Source organism: Cryptomeria japonica, chromosome 2 (genome assembly GCF_030272615.1).
Source record: "Cryptomeria japonica chromosome 2, Sugi_1.0, whole genome shotgun sequence".
Classification (NCBI taxonomy): Eukaryota; Viridiplantae; Streptophyta; class Pinopsida; order Cupressales; family Cupressaceae; genus Cryptomeria; species Cryptomeria japonica.
The window spans coordinates 555044297-555069914 of NC_081406.1; the positions used below are offsets into that span (position 1 = coordinate 555044297).

The 25618-nt window shown below is 36.3% G+C and overlaps 1 protein-coding gene across 1 annotated transcript; it reads right to left on the reverse strand.

The window, feature by feature from the left end:
* On the reverse strand, nucleotides 1–23774 carry LOC131038039 (syntaxin-22). Its single transcript, XM_057970313.2, has 7 exons — nucleotides 23196–23774; nucleotides 13573–13666; nucleotides 11282–11421; nucleotides 11009–11083; nucleotides 855–1012; nucleotides 667–767; nucleotides 1–571 (listed from the first exon to the last, which is right to left on the reverse strand). The coding sequence occupies exons 1-7, from the start codon at nucleotides 23381–23383 to the stop codon at nucleotides 506–508; spliced, it is 822 nt and encodes a 273-aa protein (XP_057826296.1). The 5' UTR covers nucleotides 23384–23774; the 3' UTR covers nucleotides 1–505.
* Nucleotides 23775–25618: the final 1844 nt, after the last annotated feature.

Genomic DNA, 25618 nt, shown 5'->3' on the forward strand with positions numbered 1-25618 from the left:
GAAAACGAAACAAATCATTCATTAAAAAACATGAGGAAGAGACGAGACAATTAATTATCCAATATGAGAACCCCTGTAAAAGGAATTTGTCAGTTATGACTCCATAGAAGAACTGCAACTGCACAAATTATCACATCAAGGCATTACTAAAAAATGTGGCGAGTAGTCTTAAGAATGATATATATATATATATTCCATACTTCGAAAATGACCGACTATTATACAAACAATTAGCTTTTTCATCTCCATCAAAGCGCAACATGAATCGGGATGTTATTAATCCAGAGGCAACCTGTGGCAATTGCCAGTTGTAAAAAACTAAAGAAATATGTTGCATGGGATACAAAACAAAGGACCCCAACCTTTCAGGTACATCAAAATGTTGTACCCAGGAGATCTCAAGAGAGATCCAAGATTGACACAAACCAATCTGCAGCGGTGGAGTTAATAAAGCTTTGACACAATAGGAATCGAATCCCAATTGTTCTAGGGAATGTGTCACCAATTATGCTGCAAGGACTATGATGACAATGAATGCTACCATAGCAAAAATCGCCAGCAACAAACAAGTCTGCATGGTCCAACAAACTGAAAGTCAACATATTGTAATAGTACATTGTCTTGGGTTAACAAGAAATAATTAAGAGGTGCAAACCAAACACTTACCAGAGAAGAACTTGATTTCTGAGCCCTAGATGCATGGGCCAATTGAATTTTTGCTTGACCAGTTGCAGAATGGGCACCATTTATGTTGGAGTCAATATCATCTGGTTTGAAAAATCAATAATCATGTTAAGGAATATAACTCATTATTAAACAAACACCAATTATATATACAAAAATGCACTCTTTACCAATCATGACTCCTTGCTCATGAACTAGAACTGCAAGATCTTTAAAAATTTCATTTACTTCTCCAATATGCTGCTGAATCTCCTTTATCCCTTGCTCTCGTTCTTCAATAATGACCTCATTAAAGATAACATCATTTTGTAGCTGAAGAACTTCCTGTCTAAAACATTTTAAAATAACATACATCAAGATAAGCATGCATGTTAACATGGAGTTCAAAATAACAATGTAGTCAAATTGCAGTGCACACAACATCCTCGCTCATAAACTAAGGTATGCATACTACTACATAATGTGTAACACACATATAGAATGATTCATTAGCATTTCATTGTCGATGGAATTGTTGGCGCATTGAACTAGCAATTGAGATTGGGATGGACTTGGCTAGAGCAATCTTGTCATTTCTAGGTCCCATATTCATCCTTCAGCCATGCTTCATCTCATCTCTGCCTCCTTTGGTTCTCTTTTCCCTCTTTTGCCTTCTCTTTTCCGTGGGAGAGGATTTTGAGCATTCTCTCTATCTCCTGTTCTGTAAAGTATGAGAAATTTGAGGGTATGGATTGGAATTTCAATATAAATGATCTATCCTAAGAGATGGACTGCAGGACTATTGAAGAATAAAGTCTTAAGACGTAATCTGCAAAAGGCTCAAGTCTTATGATGTAATCTACAAACCGTGAAAGAGAAGGCAATTTATTTTGGAGAAGCATAAACCACCTGTATGTTGTGATCAACATGCCAGTGGTTTCTGGTGAGTGATTTATTTTTACCCTGCTGAGACAAAGTTTATAGAAATAAGGATGGAACCACTACTATATTCTACCAGTAGAGGGGAAAATGATTAAAAATGACAACATCTACCATCACCAAATGTCATATGGAAACTGCATGAACCCAAAGAAGCATATTATTATTAAGTATACGTCAATGACTTGAATTTCAAAGGCAGGCGTACTGGTAATGCGTCAGAAGGTGCTTACTTTTGTTGGTCCTGAGTTTAATCTATCGGTGACAACCTTTTTATCAGTTATTTAAGCCTTAAGGCTTCTAAGGTACCTAAATTTCCTAGGTATCTTTAGCAAGGCAAATAATAAAGGAAAAAGACAAATTAGTGAGTTACTTCTCTTGCTGCTTGGAGTAAAATTATCTTCTATTTTAAGACATGTAACTGCATTGTGTTGCTATGTTTATTTTAAAACGTTGACATGAAATATTAATTAGTTTGAAGGTGAAGGTTTTTTCCTTAAGTAATTTTTTTAAATGATGCATTGGTTTGTAAAAATCTTGACATGTGTTGATGTGTTTTTATGCACATAACAATACAGAATAAATTACCAAAGTAATTTACCCTCTCTTGAACAAAATCACCTTAGATGCTAAGAATGAGATCAACTAAAATGATTCCAAGGTTTCTACATGTCAGGTATTGACGAGTGGGTAAGTTCAGTGGTTGATGTGAATTGCTGTGTTTCACTTGGGGACTTACGCAAATGTTTGGATTATCATGAATGATGTGGAATAGGTGTGCTGACAACTTAAGATTTATCAATAAGGCTCTGAATTTACTTCTTACTAAAAAAGGGAGGAAAAGAATAAGGTTTAAGAAATCTATTCTAAGCCTAAGAATGTAGGAATGATGAATGGATATAATGGAATCAAACCAAGCAAGGTCTCACAATCGGGTATTGACACAAGCTTAGTGCAATCGTCTAAGGTATACTTAAAGATTTTCAGGCTATCACCATCAAACGTTGACACCATCCAAGTTGATGCTTGTCAACGGACACGTAATAGTTGAAGTTATGCTTACTCAAATTCTAGTTGACCACACAAGGCGCACTTACCAGCAGAAAGAGGCTAGTGGTATGGACTAAGGATTCCACACAAATAAATTCAACAAATCTTCCACTTAATCTAACATACATGAAAATAAATTCTAATCTAAATTCTAATCTAACTTGGAGGAATTGAGAACCATGAATGCAAATACAACACTTGAAGAGCAAAATCACCAACAATTGAACAATGATTAGGATTCAAATAGCTGTAGCATATACCAACAATTCTACAAAAACTCTCTCTTACAAATGAGAGACAAAGGGGCATATATAGAGTCTCTTACAAAATGGATGGCCCAAATTGATCTAAGATCAAAGACCGAGATCATGCCAACAAAACCCTAGAATTGCCCTAATTAAGGTTACATAAAAAATGGCGCCACCAACATATGGCCCAATGAAAAGATACCTAGGCATCATATAGGGAATCTTCTAGAAGATTCCTCCCTACACCTCTCTCTCTCTCCTAGCATACTCCAAGAATCTACCCAATACTGAATCTAACTCCTCCATAGAAATGCTAGGCAAGGTATCCTGCTGTAAATCAATCACATCCAATGAATCCGAGCAAGCATTCAAAGTGTTCCCCCATTCTGGCATAAGCTTCTGCGAATTATGAACATGAATCAACAAAGAGACCAAGTCATCAATCTGACTCTTCCGCAAAGAGTCTAACTGGCAAAAATACATAAATTTCATCTTGTCTCTTAATTTGGCTAAGTGTAAACCACTAGCATCACTAACATCAACACCCAATAATTCCTCAATTGAGGCAAGGATCTTCATCTGAATGTCCTGAATTAATCCTTCCATCTCCATACAACTCGATTGGGCGTTCTCATAAGTTGATTTCTTCAAGGCTAATGCACAATACCAGCCATGGAAATCATATATGTCTCCACTGTGCACAATGTTCTCGTTGACCAAGGTGGAATTAGGAATCTTCTTCAATGCTTGGAGGCGTGGAATAGTCTTGTCTTGAATAGGCCGGAATTCTTCCCAAACTCCCTCAAAATACTGGATTTTGAATATAAGCCCTGTTGTCCTATCATATGCATGAACAAACTGAGTAAGGAAATCATCTGCCTTTTTTTTTGTGCTTTCAATCCACTTTTCCACCTCTGAGTGTGTACCTCTTGCTACCTCGCAGTGTGAATGTATTCCATGGTCAACTACAATAGGGGAAATAAGGGTGGGATCTCCACGCCTTGTCCCTGTAATATACTCTCCGAGTCTAATATTTTCTTCTCTGTACCTTTCATTCTCTTCAACCATTTTGTCTAACCTTGCATTGATTGCCTGGAGGTTGTCACCAATCTCCTGAAATTCTTGCTCTGTGGATGTACAACCAAGAGCAACTGAAGTGATCTAGAAATCCATAGGAGTAGCAATGTCCGCTGTCACGCCTGCAATAGGAACAACAATCTGCGCAATCCGCATTCCTATCTCATCTCTAGCTATGTGCGACAAAATCTCCGCTCTCTTGGGCTCCTTCCCCTTAGCACTCCTAGCTAGGTAGTCATCAATATCATCAATAGGCTGTACCTCTATCATTTGTTTACTTTTCTCCATACTTCTCCTCAGCCATTCAGGAATAGCGGCCATCTCCATACCATCATCAAGACATACTTCTTGATCAAGTCCTTTCAATGCCGAAATAACATCATCATTGTCATTAGGATTATCCCTGGTCCAATCATATACCTCATTTCCCAAACTAACTTCCAAAAGGACAACAGGGGATCCCGACTGGTCATCATTCTCCTCAGGAGGTGCAGATGTCGCTGTGGCATGAAATTACTAAGTATTCTTTGGTAGTATCACTGTGTTGGAACACTGCTGAGTCTCCTTATTATTTTATGTTACTTCAATCACTTCAATTGATGAGACACTAGGAGGGGGTGAAGGAATGATAAGTGGAGTGATAGTCTTCTGTTTCTTCTTCACCTCCTCAATCTTCTTCCCTCTGGCCTTGACTTCTCCTGGCGTGTTCTTCCTTCTCTTAGGAGCTTGACTCCCTTCGTCTGCATGAATCCTGACATCAATGATAGTCCTCTGATCATCCTCGGAAGTAGACTCTTCCGGCTTCATCCTTTCATAAGTGAAGGGAACACCCATGTCAACTAACTTATTCATCTGTATATCCACCCATAGGCGGGAGAAATTCAAGACCTCTATCATCAATACATTCAGGTCAATCTCTTCTGACTCTGACCAATTAGGCAATAGGATTGCCTTCTTCATTTCACTCTCATACTGTGGATGTGTATAATCTCTATCATCTAATACCTGATCAGGAATGAGGAAAAGTCCACACTTCCTCATGAAATCCACTGACATTCTGGACCACATTCTTCTCTTCATTGCTTGCTTGTCCATTAGGTTAGCCAAATAATCTTCTATGTCAATCTTATGAGTGAACTTCTCTCCTCTGATCCTTCCGACCTTCTTGTCTGGATCGAATCTTTCTCTCTTCTTATATGTAGCAAATCGATAGAATGCAAGCTCCTCACCTGCAGTGCTAGTGGCTATGGCGGATTGGCAAACCTCTGACATCTTCCCAACTAAAATAGGGAATGTCATTCCTATCCTGTGCTTCTCTCTCTGGATAACATCGAACTCTAGAAGCTGTCTCACCACTTCCAACAATATCATTCTGTCGGTTGGATACCTAGGAAGTCTGTAGGGTTCAGATTGAAACCCATGAATCCTGAGGTATGTGAAAGTGGGAAACTGTATATACCACGATCCATATTTTTCTATTAGCTCTGTTGCCTCCTTGGACAATCTTCTGTGAATTCCGCCTTGCAGCATCCGTGTGATGTACATAGTGAATGCATCATTCACTCTCTTATAGTCTTCAATTCTATGCATGCTCAGCTGGGTGTAGCATTCATAACTCTTAAACTGTCCTTCCCCATTCCCGACTTCACCTTTGCATATTAATCCTCTGTATGAAACAAATCGTGCAAGCAGGCACACCAAGTAGGAAGTCATGGCGAATGACTTGGACCGCTCTACATTCCTCAGCTGAAAATCCAGGTTGTCACTTATAATCTTGGACCAATTCACTAGTGTTCCTCTCAAACAATCCTGAATGAGGTAGAACATCCATCCATCAAATATTGCTCCCGGCGGCATCCCCATCACTCTATGAGTAGGAATATCAAATCACTATATTCCTCCTTAAAATCTATGCACATAAGTGTCTTGGGAGCCTTGGAATGATGAGACCTAGGCTCAATCATCCACTCTTTGTTAATTAAATTCTTACATACACCCATCTTCTTCGTGTATCTGTCTGCATAATCCTCCTTGGTCACATCCTTCATGTCTGTTCCGCGTGGAATTCCAAACACCTCAGCAATGGCATCCTCAGCAAGGTAGGCGATGACAACGCCTTTAGGACTCTTGATCATTCTTGTGAGCGGATCGTAACATCATGCACATTCCAGGATAAGCTCACTGCACTGTATGGACTGTGGAAATCCAGCGGCATGGAAAATGCCACTCTTCATAATATTCGCATATGCTGGGGAAGGAACCTGATCTCTGACTCCGAACATCCGACGCTGCATTTGGTCGAAGTCTAGGAAATGCATGTTTGTATTAGCGATCTCCTTCCATCTGGATGAAATCTTAAACTCTGGATAAAATCCAGTCTTCAGCAGTTCTTTTCTTTCCTCTTATATCCTGACTTTGACATTGCACCTGTACGAAGCTCGAAGTTAGACTTAGGAAAATATTCGTAATAAAATTCTTGACTTTCTAAAGATTTAATTAATTCAGAGCATGGAGTAAGGAAAATAATCCATACACTTTGTAAATTTTAGCAATTAAGTTAAAAGTGTGACAACACTAAGGCATGTAAGCCTTCCATAAAATTCATTGAATACCTCCTTATGCTTAGAAAATATGCAAGCTAAAATGCAAAGGAGTATACCGGATTGATGATAACTAAGGAAAGGTGTGAAAGGTTGTGTTTTCACACAATGAATGTCTTAAGACACCTTCCGCAGTCAACAATGGAGGTCAAAATTCTGAAGACAACCTGAAAATCAGACTTTTAAAACATGTTGTAATCTTCAAAATGTGCATAATTTTGATAAAAAATAGTTCTAATGATCAAAACAATCATTTTATGGAATGTAAGTACGGCTGGTAAAATTTAGTTTTCTGAGGACAAGTCTGAAAATTGGATATTTCAGACTTACCAACACCTTGCAAAGTGGTTTAAATCCCTGAAAATGATGAAAAATTGCCAAGGAAACAACCCCAAACAAATTCGCCAAAATTGGTTAGGTGGCTGGAAATGAAAATTTTTGAGGACAACCGCCTAACAATGGAGTTTCAGACTTGCAACAGCGATAAAATGGTCTAAAAAATGCACAGAAAACTTCATAAAACACCTCCAAATGCTTATTGCCTAAGTTGGAATTGGCTGGGCAATAAAAACTTAAGTCTGAAAATTAATGGCAGCCATTAATGGAGGTCAAAATCTGAAGCAAACCTCAGATCTGAAGCGAATCAACAGGCTGGAAATGATGGCAGCCACCAAGAATGCATGAAAATCATCAAAATGTGGCATCAAATCACCTCCTTAACAAAATCGAAATTTTCAGAATTATGAAAAATGTTGTTAATGGCAGCAATCTGCAGCAATGAAGGTCTGAACAGCAAGCAAAAATGGTGGAGGAAAAAACGCCCAAGTCTCCAATCATGAAATTGCCAATTTTCACCAAAAAATGCTAAAGTTTGAAAAAATCACCAAACTTAGCAAAATCGAAATTCTGAAACTGGTCTTTAATGGCAGCCAAGGGGAATAGATCAGCAAGCTGGAAAAAATGGAGGAAAATAAATCCTCAATCCCACACTTCACAAAAACGCCTTGCTAAAAATTCGCCCAAGTTGGAGAAAAAAAATCGCTTTCATAGAGACACCTGGCATAAATAATAATAAAATAATGCTAAGTCTCCTCTCATATACTTGCTTTCACCTCTCACTTTCACCACACAAGCAATGTGGGATAAAACACTTGTATAAATACTTGCTTGGTGAAAACCTAACTTGCTTCTAGAAGGTTCGAATATTAAATAATTATTTGCAAGTTATTAAATTTGCTTTTAAATTTTAAATAATCATTAATCATTATTTAAAAGTAATTAAGATGGAGCTTATTTATTAAAATATTGCAAAGTAAATCCAAAATAAAGCCTCCAAGGGAAAATCGATTTGGGTTGGGATTGAAAAATCCCTTCAAAAATTCTTTAAAATGTCAAAATTCACCCCATAAGGGAAATTCGACCCATGCTTGGATAAAAATCCATGCATAACTTCATCAAAATGCACATAAAAAACCTCCCAAGGGAAATTCGATGTGAGTTTGGACAAAAATCCAGACAAAAATCCACTCTAGTTTGCAAAAATCACCCCCAAGGGAAATTCGATATAGGTCTGGATAAAAATCCACACTCAAAAACTCATTTAACTTGGAAAAAACCTCCCTGGTGGAATTTCAACCTCAGTCTGGATAAAAATCCGAACAAAAATCCTTGCAAATGCTCTCAGGGGAAAATCGACCTTTGTCTGGATGGAAATCCGGACAAAAATCCTCACTTAGTTGTCACAAAAATCCTGGTGGAAAATCGACCCAGGCATGGAATTATCCTCGCACTCCAGTCCGCACTCCTGGTGGAAAATCGATGGCAGTTTGGATAATTCCTGACACTTAGCCAAATTTTAACACTTCCAGGGGAAATTCGACCCAGGTATGGATAAACAATGGGGGAAAATAGTAGCCAGTATGGATTTCAGGGGAAACCCATGTGCAGTATGGATTTTGAGTGGGGGAATGGGTTGGGTAGTCTGGAATGTGAGGGGAAAAGCACCTCTAGCATGAAATTTGACCCTTTAACCCTTGGAATATGAATTTCCCTTAGGATTTTATCATTTTGACCACTCAAAATCACTTAGAAACATTAAATTTACACTAGACTTAGACTAATTTTCCAAAAATATGAGCGAAACGCTAGGAAAATATTGGAATAAAGTGCGAAACCAACTTAAATAATATCTTAGGAGCCAGAAAACAACTCCAAGAGGTCTGTGAATATCTTGGCACTTTACAATCACTGATGCGCATGTTTAAAAACACGTTAATGCTCAATAGGTCTACACTTAGACAAAACTTACAATCCTTAAAATATCAACTTTTGCAACTTGATCCTGTAACTTCAAAACCCTAGATGACACTAGGCATGATCAAAACTCCGAGACTCGGGCACAGAAAACGCAAAATTGCCCACTAAGCAGCCAAAACCCTAACCTAACAACACAGAAAGCTGGCAAAGAGGGGGTCCCCGTTAGCAATGGGGCGATGTGTGAAAAGGTCACAACAACATGCATCAACATTACATGGACATACCCCCACCTATTTTGTGGAATGTACTCTCCATGCAAAACACAACTTATTCTTCCTTTCATATTGCATACATCATTCTAGTGAGGCTGTGTGAAAGCTTAGTTTTGCTTCTTGGAAACTCAATTAAGTACATTCACATTTAATGAATTCCCAACAAGTGTAATTCGTCCAGTTACTACAGAGAAATTGAATTACAAAGTCAATTCTTCAGTAATTTGATGCATTCTAACAGATAAATGACCTATCTGTTTACAAACACAGTTGTATTTGTCAGTTTGCTAATTCAAATTTGAATCTCTATAGCTGTAGTTAAACTTCACACGTTTCAGTCTTCTGCACTTCTGTATTTCTATATTTCATCTGCCAGGAATAATTTGTCCAGACAAAATACTTCATAGTCTCAATCATAGTCTCAATCAAGTAAGTGAAACGTTAAGAAATTTTCTTTTGAAGATATTATGCATTCTCAGATCACTAGCTTCACTACTAATTCAGATATTATAGAGTCCGTTATGGGAGTCCTTCCGGTTGAGTTAGCCGGTTTCGGTTTTATTTTTCAAACATTGGGACACGTGAATGTTGAAAGAATAACATTTCTTGTTCATCGGTTTAAATGTGGTCTTCTGAGAATGCACATACTTGTCTAGAAATTCCCCATCTGGTAGTAACATAAATAGCAAGTCACATAAAATGGTGCTGCAAAAAAGTTATAACGTGAACAAATTCTCAGATAGCGATTGTGACACGGTGCCTAGGACCAAGAGCCACTTGGGGCATTCTATTGGATGAATCCTTTAATAAAAAAAAAGTAATATTATAATAGGTTGAAATTTGAATACTCGAATCCTCACTGAAAATAATGATCGAATGGCAACATATTTTGTATTACTGGCATAAAAAATAACTTACCCTAGGATAAACTAATAAGATAACCATGTCACTGTCACCGAAGACAATGACACAATAATTTGTTGAAATAATCTTGTAGAAACTAAAAAACTGTTGATCTATGAACAAACCCATCCTTCCATAGGTGCAAATAACATGCATGTAGAGGATAATTACAAATAGGCATGATTTCTCAGTCATGAAGTATGAGCTTTGAGTTAATATGATCAGATATTGTAATTGTAAAAATAATATGCAGATGGTAGGCATGTTCTTTCCACAGTCCATGAAAATAAATTTTGAGAACTTGTGAATTTGACTGTATTTTTTTCTGCATTAACATTTTGGATCACACTCTGATGATCCAGAAATGTTGAAGCAAAAGGACTTAAATCCAGAAGCTCTCAAAATTCAACATCATATGCAACTAAAGTTGCAAAGGTAATCCCATCACTTTATCACTACTTAGGCGTAAAAAATGTTTATTTCAGGTATAAAGTGAGAACCACCAAGTGCTAATTGTGGATTTTTTCCAACTCACATTTTAATTAAATATTGCACTACACACCAACAAAAACTTATTTTGAAAAGGATGCAACTGCTAAAACCCAAAACTTTTTCCAACAAATTTATCATGTTTTCATCACGGATTTATAATGATGATAAATTTAATAGAAAATCTACAAATGGTATGGCAACCAAAAAATGCCACAAAATTTAATTCTGGTACAATTTTTAATATAAATGTAAGGCATAACTGGAAACTGCCACAAACTCTCAATCTGAAACCATTATAGTAGACTGTAACAGTGTAAAGTAAATGAGGCAGAATTTATGCTCTTTGGATTTCACTTGACTGACCTAAGTTAATATTATATTCTTAAGCGAACATGAGGCCATATGAAGAAAAACCTACAGATGCTACAATCAAGGTAAATAAATAGCTGCATTAACACATCCAAGAAATGCATATGTATTAATTAATAAGCCCCTGGGGGAAAAATACCTCCTTGACTCTACAAGGAGAGCCTGATCCTCCCTAGATTTGTCTGTGCTTAAGTTCAACTCACTAGCAACATAGCTGCCAAAAACAATAGGAGAATAAATTTTCAGAAATATCTTTAGCAGAAATGCATGTGAAAAACTTCCCACTAGGAAAAAAAAAGCCGTGCAATCTCAAAGTTTTCTAGAAATGTATCCCACCCCAATGCAAGCATAAAGAATCAATAAACAAATACTAATGAAATGAAATAACACTTAGAATGCTGCTTATAATCACCTTGATGGTAGAACTGCTTGGGGAACAAAAGGTTTATAAGCTGTCTCACGTTCAGCTGCAAATCTTTGTGCCTTCTGAAATTCTTTTAAGACAGCCTGAAAATCTTTTGCAAGCTTTGCATCTTTTATCTTCTTGCTAGCCTATTTGTGCACAAAACATTTAAAATGTCAGATATTCAACAACTGACTTTGATGAATACTGGACCAAAGTAATCAGAATTTAACACTTAATCCACTCAGAAGTGAAGATAACATCAATTAATAAAAGCATTTCACTTCAATCAGAATGAGTTTTGTTAGTGTTTGTTGGTTTCATTGATTATGTTGGGTTTGCACTTTGCTTTGGATGTCTCAGGAGATCTTTGTTAATTGGTTTTTCCCCACGATCCCAAGTCAGGGGAATCATCCCCTCTCCCATCACCCCCCACTGCCCAACCCCCACCCCATCAATCCTTTAACGATGCTGACTGGATCTGGTCCATACATGCTTGAGAAGGAAATCGATACAATCATGGCAATAGGAGGCAAGAAGAAGCTGGATCAAACTACGAGAGTATCTAATCCTTGCATGCCAGCTTTGGAGGGATCACCAATCATCAATTTTGATGTTTTGGAATTCAGATAAAATGTATCTTCTTTGAATGGTCAAAGTTTAATCTGCAGATTCCTTGGAGCTCATCTCCCTTCGGAAGATTTGCATTCTTGGGTGTGGAGGAATTAGAAAACCAAGGGGGAATACGAACTTAGTTCGTGCGCTAAAGGATATTTCATTGTCATCTTTACCACTGAATCAGACTGAGATAGAATCTTCAGCAGAGGCCCTTATTTTTTCTAGAATAGTGGATTTTTTATGAAGCACTAACAAATGGGTTTAAGCCATCAAATGCAATCCTTCTACAACACCAATTTGGATATGCATCTATGATCTTCCTCAAGAGTTTTGGTCCCCTTGTGTGTTTGTGATGATTCTAAAATCCTTAGGTGTGGTAATTGATATATCCAGCCATACACGTTGAATGTAGGGGAATTTGAATGAATTCAGGCTTTGAATATAGAAGTCTACCTTGAAGATATAGAGATTGCCATGAATATGGCCACCTAATAAGCGAATGCCTAGCTACTTAGAATATTGTTCAGCCTGTAAAAAGCCAAGAGGAATTTAGTACAGATAGAGATGGTTTTATCAAAACAAAGACGAAGCACACAGCTAGGATCAACAGCCATGAAATCAAGGACAGCAGGGAAACAGAAAAGGTTGTTACTATCCAAGAAGGTGGAGATACAGTAAAATAAACTTAGTTTCAGTTTGAAGAGCTGGAAAAGGATGATAGGATGATAGTAGGGTATGACTTAAAGGGGTATCTAGAAAGGCTCCTTGAGGAACCTAGAGTAAATCAAGAATCTAATAGACTTGAGAAAGAAAATAAGGGCAATCAGCCCCATCCAAAGTTTCCTTCAAAGAGGAGAAGAACAAGCTAAACTGAAGAGGAACTAGAAGTTACTAGATGGATCTAGCTCAAATCAAGAAGGCAATTGGAAATCCTTTAAACATAAGTGTTGTGAAGAAAGAAGAGTAGACTTCAGATCAAACAAAGCAGATAGACCTAACAAATACGACACATTTCAAAATGTGGCGGATGTTTGAGAAAGTCTTCAAATTATTGTCAATGAATTGAGATGTCTTGAGAGGATCTTTCATAGAGGCCAGCAAGTCAGAAACACTGATCAACCCCCTGAGGTTAAATCTGATAATGATTTTGATGAGGATATGTAATTCTCCTACCACCTACCCTTGTTGATCGTCAGTCTGTGACCTGAATCTTAGTTGTAAATTGTATCTTTAACAAAGCTTCTTTGTAATAATGGCATTTATGCTCTTTTAATATGATAATTTTTTTAATGTATCAAAAAAGAAAGATGACATCATTTCACAATATTATCATGTAGAATGGTCACTCTAACATGCAATGTAGAAAGCATATTGTAATTGCAGCTTAGAAAGACAAGCATAAATACAAATAAGACAGAAAACCACACCAATGAAGAACAAAAATAATATTACCAAACTGGCTTTTAACATAAATATATAAAAATGAAATTTCTGATAGTTTTGCATATAATGATGTATTCAGTGGCACAAACTTAGGACAACTTTATAATTGTGCAAAATAACCACTATTGTCACAATTCATGCAAAAGAGTTAGACCAATAAAACTGGAACTACTGAAAATAATGCCAGACTTATCACTGGAAACAGGCAAAACCTTTCCATATCACAAAACAGAACTTACGCCAACTTCCACATTCAGATCTGCTTCACTGGCTGCTTTAAGTTTTGCTGATGTATCTTTCACCAACTGTCCAATATGTTGCCTAGTCTTATGCCTGCCCATCATAGTAAGGCACCATAAAAGGTAAGTGGAAATCAGAGCAAACATTCTGTATAAATATTGTGTGGTATGGTAAGAATTTATAAAGTGAATATCAAATCAACCGGTCTAGGAGTTAATTGCAAAGCCACAGCAAAAATATTAGCACCTTTAAACTTAAAAAGGCAGAAAAATAAAATGCACAAAATGAAATATGTGAAAACTCAATTACATCACATTCAAATTTGAATTACTTAATATCTGATATAACCAGAGAGGTAAAAGTTGTTAACAATTCAACGCTCATGTTTATATAATGAAGGATTCGAGTTGTTGAAAAAAAGATTCAATGCTTTTCCTTGCTGTTTATTTTTCTGATAAATATACACTTACATGCATTTGTGTCAAAAATTCTCAGTCTCCAAGTTTGCTTGAAGGTATTTTCTTTTGGGTTTCTTCTGCTTTCTTGGTTAACATGTGCCTTGTTATGGGGCTGTAACCATGGATTCAATACCCTGCAATTTTAGGCTCTGTAACCTTCAGTACAGTTTGGTCAGCCGGGGGCTTTCTAATGCATTTTGTTTCTTAGTCTTCTTATTTTGGATGTAATATACTAGAAAATAGGGGGGTATAGAGCGATCTTATCCATTTTGTTGGCACCCATATGAAACTCAATTTTCTTACTGCTTCTTGTCCATTTTGTTGTCAATCAATCATTCTTTGTGTGTTACTCAATATCTCAATTATAGTGTTCCCCTGTTTAGTTGCAAGATTGTCATGTCATGGTCTATGTTTTTGACCAATAATTCTGCAATGTCCCTTTTTGGGATATTCCTGTTTTTAGGCTTGCAAACAATACTAATCACTAAAAACTGATATTAGAAATATTAGATATAAAAAAATTATGATAGTACCTAATTAATATATATATACACACACACAAGCATCATTAGTATTCAAATCAATCCATCGTAGCATCACTAGTATTCAAATCAATACATCATAGCATCATTAACATTCAGATCATGGCATATTTCTCATAGCCAATCATATTGTGAATTTCTTAGAAATACTTGCAAATAGCAATATTAAGGTGGGCCATCCTCAATATTGCCAAGAGCATGTAAGGGGCGCCATCCTTACAACTCCCAGTTCACCTTGTAGGGGGGCCATCCTCCTTGTTCAAGCTCAAGAGCATGGAAGGTGGGCAATCCTTCCACCTCTTGGCCAACTTGATAAGAGTATGCGAGGAGGGCCATCCTCTCATCTCTCGTGGACTTGGAAGGAGGACCATCCTTCCTATTTGCAAGACACTTCCATAAATTCTAAATTGATTGGTTAAGGAATTTGCTATATTGAATAGTCTTATTTCATAATTCTTGAGCAAGTTGCTAGAATTATATATGAATATTTATATTGCTGGTTACATTTCAGACTTTGCTGATTCAATGAACAATCTCCTTCATTGATTCTTATATATGATCTGAGTTGCTGATCTGCTTATTCGATTTCTATTCCAAATAGATGATACTATCTGCCTTGGTAAAAATAATTCCCCCTTTCCAATAAAATATCTTTATGCTGCAATAGAATCTCTTCATAGATAGGCGGCAGGAATCCAATTAACTAGTTTCCTTCTTTTATATGAACTTAAGTGTACTAGTGTGAGTTTTGTGGGATTATTATTAAAGGTCCCTTTCAATGAATACCATAATAAAATGATGAAAAATATTGTATCATGGTCATTTCCCAAGGCAGAAGTTACATCCTTGCCATATTTGTAGTGGGGACTGTGTTGAGTGACTAAGATGGATTGACAATGGGTACTTTGATAAATGATTTATATTTATGATAGATATTGTATTATGTTAGATTAAACATGTTACTGTGGTATGGTAATCTGAATTGTAGATTTGTGATGATGAAAAATCTGAAGGATGTTACCCAACTATTACAATGATGATCACTACTTCGTTCAAATATTTGTTTTGGGACTTCCCATTTAGGGGGGCTCCATAAAGTATTTGTTACTCTCTCCTCCCTCAGGGGGGATGTTGTAGATCAAATGATGTTGCAAATTGATTGTGTTGCACTTCTTGCAAATTCCGCTTGTGTGTGTGTGTGTCAGAGTTTAACAATAGTGAGTGCTTCAATTGCACGTAATGATGAAGTTGCAGATTGATGATAATGCCTTATCACATGTTGAGTAGGTGATGTGTTGTGATAGTTTAGTTGCATGATTCTATAATGATGTTGCATTGAGTTTAGATTGATGCTTCAGTGATTGCCTTGGAAGCCTTGATTTAGTTTATCAAGTGTGTGCTGGGTATCTTTAAATTCCTTGGGAATCTTAGGTCTCAAGGGTTTCAAAGTTTACTTTAATTTGTGTATCTTGTAGACTTCTCATGGATTTTAAGATTGTTAGGTGTCATGAAGGGATCAAACTTTCTTGGGTTTTGTGATTGAAAGTATTGTATATCTTTTGCCAAAGCATGTTTATTTAATTCATATATGAATGGCTTTTCTTACAGTAGCCAAATTAAGGAGCAGAAAAATGAGAAAGATTTAAACAAGCACTGGAAGAGATTCAGAAGTCAGCAAATTAAAAGCAGATCAGAGGCAATTCAACAGCAACAAACGCTAATTAAAGCAGAGATCAGTGTTTGTCATGGAAAATCAGGCTTCAAACCAAGTGTTGAGTGACAAAGAATGGAGGATTAATAATGAAAAAACGAAGGAAAGTGTTGGTAGTGTGACTTTGTGTAAATTAATGATGTTGATTATTGATATTGTTTTACACAACATAAATTAGTGTAGGACTTGAGCTTTCATTCTATCATATTTACCTTACAAAAGTTTCATTTTCAATTATAATCTAAGTTATTTATCTTTCTCCTGTCAGGAATGATTACAAAGAATATGATGGAAAGCAATGGAGTAAGATGTCCCAACGATGCAAGGGGTGATTACATGGAACAAGGAGAGGGAATTCACAATGCAAGCAATGACAAGAAGCACATGTGCAAGATGAAGAACTTCACAGCCTTGGTCCTTAACAATGCAACCACAACATGGTGGATTGCCCTACAACATGAAAGGTTCTACAACATTCAAGAGTTTTCAAGATGAAGGTGAATGCAAAGCTAATCAAGACAAGATGACATCACAATGCACGAGCACATGACATTACAATTTCGGCAATGCAATTACAGCACAAAGAAGGAGCTTTTCAAGAACAACATTGCTTTACAATGAAGGATTCTACAATGACCTTGGATTTCCAAAGAGGAAATGCAAGATCAAAGAAAGCAACTCAACAATATGGAGGATTGCTCAACTATGACAAGAAGATCAAGACTTGAGGAAATGCATTTCAAGATCCAAGGAATGATGCAAGGAAGCGTGGAATGATGGTGAGCAACGTGAAGATCCACATTTCAAAAGAAAGATAAGATCCACATTCGAAGAAAGCATCAAGGAAAGATACTACAAATGAAGGAAAGACAAGTTCAAGACACGACAAGGATGAGAAAATAAAAGTCAAGGATAGTGAACACAAGGAGGATTCCCAAATGTGAAGATAAAATGATCAAGGAAAAAAGATAGTTTAAGTTAGAGACTTGATCAAGATGATGCAATTTGGGAATATAAGCCATCGCATCAAACAATTGGATGATGTTGAATATCAAGAGATATCTATGCTGATGTGGTGCCTAATCATTTTCAACTAATCAAGTGATGCCATGTCGACATGTCCAAATGTACTAAACTTGAATCATTCCAAGAGGAGCAAGTGATGTGTGGAGTCACATTTAAATATTAATTAATATAACTTACCCCATCTCTCATTGGTCCACATTCAAACAAAGAACATGTGTCCAGAGTTGTGTAATTATATCATTGGTCAAATATTAAATGTAAGTGGTGATAGTTGTAACTACCCCACATTAGGGTTTTCTTGTCCAAATCTTGGCCATTGATTTAGAATTAATTTGGGCCCTTCATTTGTAATTGGGAGTCTATATAAGGCTTGGCCTTCTCATTTGTAAAGGTTAATAATAGAAGAATAGAAGCTGATAGTTAGTAGTAGAGGAGGAGAAGAAATTGTTGCCAAGAATATGTCAAAATAAATACTTGATTTCATTGAAGAAATGGTAGATCTTTGTATGAGTTTCAACATGTTGCATTGTTTCTACTTCTCAAGTTTTAGATTTTTTGACATGGAGTTGATTAGTTGAATGGAAGATCTTATTGTTGATTAATGGTGAAGCCTATATGTTCATACAATTTAAAAATTTGTTGATTGCAAATTGCAGTGCATGGTTGGTTTGAACTCATGTTGAAAGCTTAACTTCAATTGCTCTATACTCATTGTTCATGGTGTTGAGGTGCATAGGTGATTTGAATATCATTTGCGTACCCTTTGGAAATCACACCAGCTTTGTGTAGTTGTTTCCTCATGGCAAAGCAAAGCTTGGTTTGGTTTCACTATGTCGGCAATCATTTCTTGCATTGTTAGTTTTTATCTTAGATTTTTCTATCCCTTTTTTAATGTCCCCTTTTGTAAAATGCCCTAGATTACAACTCTAAGCCAATAAGGGAGGGTTAGAGGGGGAGTACCCTTATCTCCTTAAAAGGGAAAACCAATTAATTACAAGGTTACTTAACTAACTAAAGGAACCCCAATGATAGCAAGCTAGGATGGGCAACTTGATAGGGTGTCTTTACAACCGCTCCCCCCCAATCAAGCCACGGACGGGTAACTTGATATGGTGTCTTACAACCATTGCCCCTCAATCAGGCCACCTTCTCCCACTCACATGATTCCATCTATCACCATGGTAGAGAGGATAAGGATTTACCCCAAAAGGGTGCCCTAAGTCTGACCCTCCTAAGCCCAAAGGCAGAGCGCCTTCACCCCCCTCTGGCCTCATGTGGACCCTGCCATACATGTGAGGTGGCATGCTTAGGGGTGACCCCCACACCATTCCCCCTATTTAGGATCCCTTCCTTCTCTTACCATGATTGGGTATATTGAATATTCAGAACATATGAAGGAATTTATTCTAAATATAATAAATTGGCCGCAGAGTATCATTAAATCAGATTAATATTTACTGTGATTTATATGAGCAATCATAACAACAGTGTAATGTTGATCAAAATATGCAGAAACATAAGTATATTGTTACAACACTTATTATGCTATGCACATAAAACTCATACCAAACTGTGGTAATCAGACGAACTGCTGAATATAAAATATCCAATCTGAATCCTTCGATTCTTATTTCTTTAGATCTTTTCTGTGCAGGTTGATTCTCCTAAGGGTGCGAATATTGGTATCTTGCAGTCTATATTAATAATAATACTACTACATTCTGCATAAGAACATTATGAGGCTTCATATATTAAGTATACACATTAATCAAATCCCCATGCATACCATCAAGAGTAAGGATGTTACTGCCTGTAACTTAATAACAGTTCTGATCTGATCAATGGTGATGTCACTAATTGCTTTTGATTTCTTTCCTATATATCTCTCAATTTGAGGGAGAGGTCACACCTCTTCATCATATATGCCCTTTGGCAAGAGACACACCCTTTCACCATTAGCACCCTTTGAAAGAGTGCAACTCTTCATTATTTCTGCCCTTTGAAAGGGGCACAACCTTTCACAATCAAATCTGCACTTCTGATTCCCAAATTGTCACCCACTTCAAATGAGTTCTCTTCTCCCTTTTATAACTCATATTTGGGAGAGTCACAACTTATCATTTCATGCCTTTTGACCATTTATTAGCTTAATTAAATTTTAATTATATTTAATTGTATTCTTTTATATTTTTATTTTAATTTTATTATTAATATTGACCATTAGATTCTATTTCAAGGTGGCAACATTACGCCCATTCCCTTTTGTCCTTTGTTTAAATTTGAGTTAGTGTAGAAGGAAGTTCCAGTTGCTTTGTTGAAGTTGCCTATGGAAGGGAATTAATAGAATCCTTGTGTAAGTCCCTTTGTGCAAACAACAATATTGAGTCTATCCAATTTGCACGTCAAGACATGACTAAAGAAACCTTGGGGTTGCCTTATTTGATCATATTGTTTAGCATATAAGGTTTCCTTGTTCACGAGAGGATAGAATACTTAGTATTTTATTCTGTGTTCAAGGTGTAATAAAACACACATCAACAGTGACATAACTTTTATTGTAATACTAATAGCCATTAATGTTACTATAATGACAACAGATTTCTGTAGTATCCATATAAAATTGCTACCAAGGATGACATTACTAATTTTTAGAAAACTTAGAATGGAATGTTCTAGTTTAATTGAAACCTGTTGAAACCACAGTTATGAGGATCATCATGTGTGAGTATGGATGTTGCAAAAGCCTGGAGAGACTCTCTGTTTATCAATACATTTGTAACCATTAGTTTTGTTGTTGAAAACGAAATCTAAATCATGGGAAGTCAATGTTAAAAGTTTATTAGGGTGACTGATATCTAAACACTGCTTTTGAGCACCATGAGATCTTTTCAGAAAGGTTTTGAAGTGTCATAGGGGCCTGATATAAGAAGAAAGATAGTTTTTATTGTGGAAACTATTTATAAATGTTGTGACACTATTTTGCTGCAGATATTAAACAGAAACCTTAAGCCTTGTGGAATATAGCAATAAAAACAGTGATTAGAGCCCTGAGATTTAATTTCAATACAGGCCACTCTTTTGCCCTTTGATGTAGTGTGATTCCCACCCAATCTCCTGGGAGTTGTTTATGCCTTTGTTAATATGATGTGACACAAGAACTTTGACTTTTCCTTCCAATGCCCATGAAGCCAAGGGAGTAATTATTCACGGTTGGTAAAGGGGAAAGGGTTGGAATAATTATGGAGTCTGCGTTGTATTTCATAATATGTATCAAGCTGAACATAATGTTGAATGTATAAGTTTGTTTTTCACTGCATCATTATTTTGTCACCTATCAAAGGAATGAATATAAGGTGCAGTCTTTGATCATCTGAATGTCTTCACGAATGTTTTATATGATTGTCTGAATGCAGTCAAGTGATCTGTGCCAAGACATAAAACAGAGCAAGTGTTGCAATTCACGCACACATTTCAAGTGGCAAGCCCATAAGTAATGTCTACAGAAGAGAAAAGGATGATAAATGAGTAAGTTATGTGTGCCCAGGTCTGAATCAGCAAAGATTGAGTTTGGGCATGAATGTCTAATGGCTTAGCCATCTCCAAGTTCCTCTGGCATGTTTTATTGCCAGTTCAATCATCAGCAACTTCCTCCCATGTTTTGAAGTCGGAAAACAAATCCAAAATCTCTTCCCAATAGATAGGAACGAGTGATAGGATTTAGCCACTGTTTACCTCTGCCAAAGTGTCTACGACATGCAACGAGTGTGTCTGATTTGAACAGGGAAGTTTTTAAGTGTAAAGGCTACTGTTTAGGGCCTGCTTCAGTCAGATCTATGGGGATTAGTCATCATTTCAGTATGTTTTCAACCCCTAATAACCATGGATTTTCAAATACAGCAGTAGTTTAGATACCTTCTTCATTGCAAATTTTGTGGTGGCTTCCATATTTTTGTTGCTAATTTCATCAAGTCTCAAGTTACAATTTTGGAATTCTTCAGAAAACATGATGGATTGTAGTACAGATATTGTTTCAACTTTCAAACTTCCCAATGGACATTCATGTGCAAGTTACTAGTTTTAGCAGTAATCATATCTGGCTGAAAAATAAATTGAATGAATGATTCAATAATCAGATGATTACATTGAACGATATACACACGTATATATAGAGGTTACAAGACGATGTTCTATAATTAGAACATAACGTTAAAGTAAAAGATTAAAGAGCTAAAAGCTAAATTAAGCTTAAAAGCTAATTAATTAAAAAGAAAAAGCTAAATGCTAAATAAAGCTTAAAAGCTAATTAACTAAAAAGCTAAAATATAATATAGGTGACTAAAATATAATTAAATATTCTAATACTGGCTACAATTATTCTCGATGTTATATTGCAAGCAACGGATAAGGATCTATTTTAGACTGTTTTAGTTAAGTTGTATTTTATAAGCTATTTCAGTTCAGGTATGCTTTAAAATTTGTTTCTTTCTGTTTTTTCTACAGCTCTTGAATAGGTTTGCCTTAATGCAATACTTTTATTGATATTTACTTAGTATTCTTAAATCCCTAAAAGTTGTTTATTTTAACTTTATAAATAGATGCTTTGAGTACATAAATTCTTACTAAGAATTGAAACTGGGCTTATGATACAAAAATTCAAAATTGTTATTCAGCTTAAGTAGGCTGAAACTTATGTTTGTAATTTCAGTAAATAAACTGAAATGAGATTGTGTTGAGTCAACCTTTGTATAGACGATATTTGTTAGTTTGAATTGAGATTTGAATACAGTTTAGTTGCTTATTTTTTTTAATTCTATGTTGTTAGTTTTTCAATTTTGTTTGTAGCAGAATACTAGTCTTTGATTTAGCTAGCCGAAAGTTGTGGTGTTTGTTTGTGTTTAGATAGTTCATCTTCTTCAATATCTAAAAACCTCATCTGTAGGGCTTTACTGTTAATAGTCTAGCACATGTATCTATGTCAAAAACACAGGCACTTAATTATTTATTCATGCAAAACCCTTCAGTAAAATCTTGTATAGTGTGTATACCTGTAAATTCAGTGTATAGATTTAGTCTAGGATTAGTTTTAGGTCTAATTAGATCTGAGGGATCTTCTCCTCATGATTTGAAGAACCATTCTACCATACACTGTTCCGTTTTGCGTCACCTTGTAAGAGAAATGAAGAGCTAACATATTTCTAGTTTAATATTCTCTAATCTAACAGAGAGAAAACTTTAGTCTGAAACTCCTTTGAATAATCACTAATTATTATACAGATTCAAGGTCTTAGTTGAGCATGGAGATTTTCAGGGCTTATGTCAATAGACTTCCCAAGCCTGCAAACGCATCTAGATGTTTTATTGGTTTTGAGCTGTAAAGACTCAGAGTTCAAAAGCTCACCCACATTGATTAGACCAAGCATTTGGGGAGAATTTCCAGCGTGGAATGTCCAGAAGTTGCACGATGACAAACAATCGTGGTGACCCACGTACTACACCTAATTGCAAGAAGAAATATACCAACTCTGCCAACGCCTGGCTTTTGTTCTACCCACTTGGCCAATGGCTCAACATGATACCTCCCAGGCCACCTACAACTAGCAGCTTATATTTTAAAGCATGCTTACATTGCTGGGTACTGCCTTAATTTTGTTTTGTGAAAATTCTCCCTTACGATTTTGGAGGCTAATTTAATTGGAGAATTTTTTGTAAGAGATTAGAAAGTTAGGTGACCGTGAAATCATGTTACTCGTCAGTAGAAACCCATGTTCAATTATGTTTAACGTAAGGCTCAGCCGTTGGATGCCCTCCACAGAAATGGAAATTCAATCGGTGCAAGGTGCAAGTTTGAGTCTTAAAACAAAAAGTGAAAACAGAGAGCAACTTACAATTTCTCCCTTAGCTCGGGAGAATCCTTCGGTGTGCCCAGGGTATTGGCAAGCCGCTGAAAGGTTGAAACCGCTGTATTGACCTGGAAAACTCCTGCTGCCACGGCCTGAGAGAAATCCTGCTTCCCATTAGCGGCCTCTTTCCTAATGGGCAATAACCGTCCTGCTTCTAAATCCTGAAAGCTCATTTTCCCACAATGCAAAGAATCCTATACAACAACAATTCTTCCACACCTGCCCGGGATTATTTCAACTATAAGGGACAGATCACTTCATATCCTATATCATCTGATTCCACTGCTAACAATTTGGGTTGCAATATGATTCGTATGCAGAAGTCAATCAGAAAGGCTGAATTGATGTTATTAAAAAGTATTGGAGATTCAATCCTACAGTAGAATTGGGTAGAATGTTGATCCTATCATTGTCGTACATACTTTTACTACAGAATTTAGTATGACGTAGACATCCGGGAGAGAGGCCATCTAAATGATTTAATAGGCAACGGGTTTCTCATGGGGCACATAGTTTTAACGTTTCATCTAATTTTTGTAAATTTGGTAGTCTTCTCGACGAAGCAAGGAATACATCTTCATCTTGTTGTGAAGCCACCTCGCTATCAAAAACCATGTTGGCGTGTCACATGCTTTGTTTTCTGGTACGTTAATCAAGGCATGGACAAAACCCATAAACTAACACAAGAGCATCTTAACTTCTAGTCCACGCTGATTAGGTGAAGACCGAACGGTGAATTTTAATATTCACGGGGTTAGAGTTTATGGTATAGTAGGACTGTCTTTCTAGCTTTTTTTGACTCGATGAAAAACGGTTAACCAGTTTACATTCTTGGTTTAAATATAATAGTAAAAAGAAGAAGATTTTAACATCTACAAGGCTAAACATAGCTTTTGGGGTAATCCGTCATAGCAAGGTTAAAGTGTTTACATTCTTGGTTTAAATATAATAGTAAAAAGAAGAAGATTTTAACATCTACAAGGCTAAACATAGCCTATGAGACAACATATTTGATCAAACCAACTATTGCAATTCCATCATTTTCCTATGCAAGGTCATGATGAGTGCCTCTAACTTCTCAATAATCCCTCGTTGAATAAATTATACCATGAGCCATTTGTCAAGATATGCACATATTTGTGCCTACTATCCTTGAAGACATCACACTCTAAAATGAAATGCTTTTTTGTTTCCACATTCCGAGGCATGCAAAAAATACTCACTCTTTCTTCCCAAATTTCTTTTGGAATTTACCAATGCCTGGTTTCACAATGGAGTTGATGAGAGTCAGTTCCTAAATAAGCAATAAGAATTTTGACCCTCTACAAGATATTAGCTCCTATGTACGCTTTTTTTATGATGATCAAAGAAGGATTGAATTCATTCATATAATAATTCTTAATTCTCCCTATCCCTTTATCCAAAATACGTTTGTAGAACTTATCCATAGTAAAAGCCTTTATCTCTTTACTATTCTTGGGGCATGTATTCAAGTATATATTCTATTTACTCATCCAATTGTTGTTATGCCACATCCAAAGTCTTCTTTCTTTTGCACAATAAGTCATTGAAGACAACATTAGGCCATCTAGCTTCTTCCATTTGCTTTATTCTTTTTAAAAAACTTATGAGACACACCATAGTAATTTATTCAATAGGAGCAATCCCAGTTTCACTCAACATGATATCATAAGAAACTGTACTTCTAATATTGAACTTCCTTGTGATCAAACGTTTTGAATTTTCTCAATTTGCTTCCACTATGAATTTGAAGTATTGTTGACCCACAATTCACACCCATAAAGTACAACCGAAAGCCTACAAGCCCAAAAGAGTTTGGATATTTTATCAATCCCATAGCTCTGCCTCTCTACATCTATTTTGAAGAGCATAAAACACTTTCCATCCTCCAAAAGTTATCTTCTTTCTACAACCTTCTCAACTTAGATTTTTGTTGAAGTAAATCCCGAAATATTTGTAATCTATTGCTTCTTCAAGAATATTGTCTTCACAATAGAACTCATGTCGATTTTGTTTTCTTTTATTAGAGAAAACCAAGACTTACATCTTGTTGATTGACTTGCATCCCCACCACTCTACAAAAATGCTCAAGGGTATATAAGTGCTCTTGTAGACTAAGAGTCAACTTAGCAATCAAAATGAGGTCATCCACATAAAGAAGAAGCCTTATCACAAACTCACCCAAGCGAATACCATTGTCATCTTGCAAATTTAACCACTCTTCCAACTTGTCAATATATAAGCCAAAAAACGTAGGGGATAGTGGGCACCCTTGCTTAACCCCAATATCACTCCTAAAAGTTTCTAAAATGCCAACTGAGGTTCTGATTTTGACTTTAACCTCATCATATAGTCTATGGACAATTGCTCTAAGATGCATAAGAATC

Excerpts from the sequence above, each read along its gene's own strand:
- LOC131038039 (XM_057970313.2), bottom strand. The coding sequence starts at position 23,383 with ATGAGCTTTCAGGATTTAGAAGCAGGACGGTTATTGCCCATTAGGAAA. Across the intron at positions 13,667-23,195 it reads CCCGAGCTAAGGGAGAAATT|GCATAAGACTAGGCAACATA; the intron begins GTAAGTTGCTCT and ends TATGATGGGCAG. Across the intron at positions 768-854 it reads TGAGCAAGGAGTCATGATTG|ATGATATTGACTCCAACATA; the intron begins GTAAAGAGTGCA and ends TTTTCAAACCAG.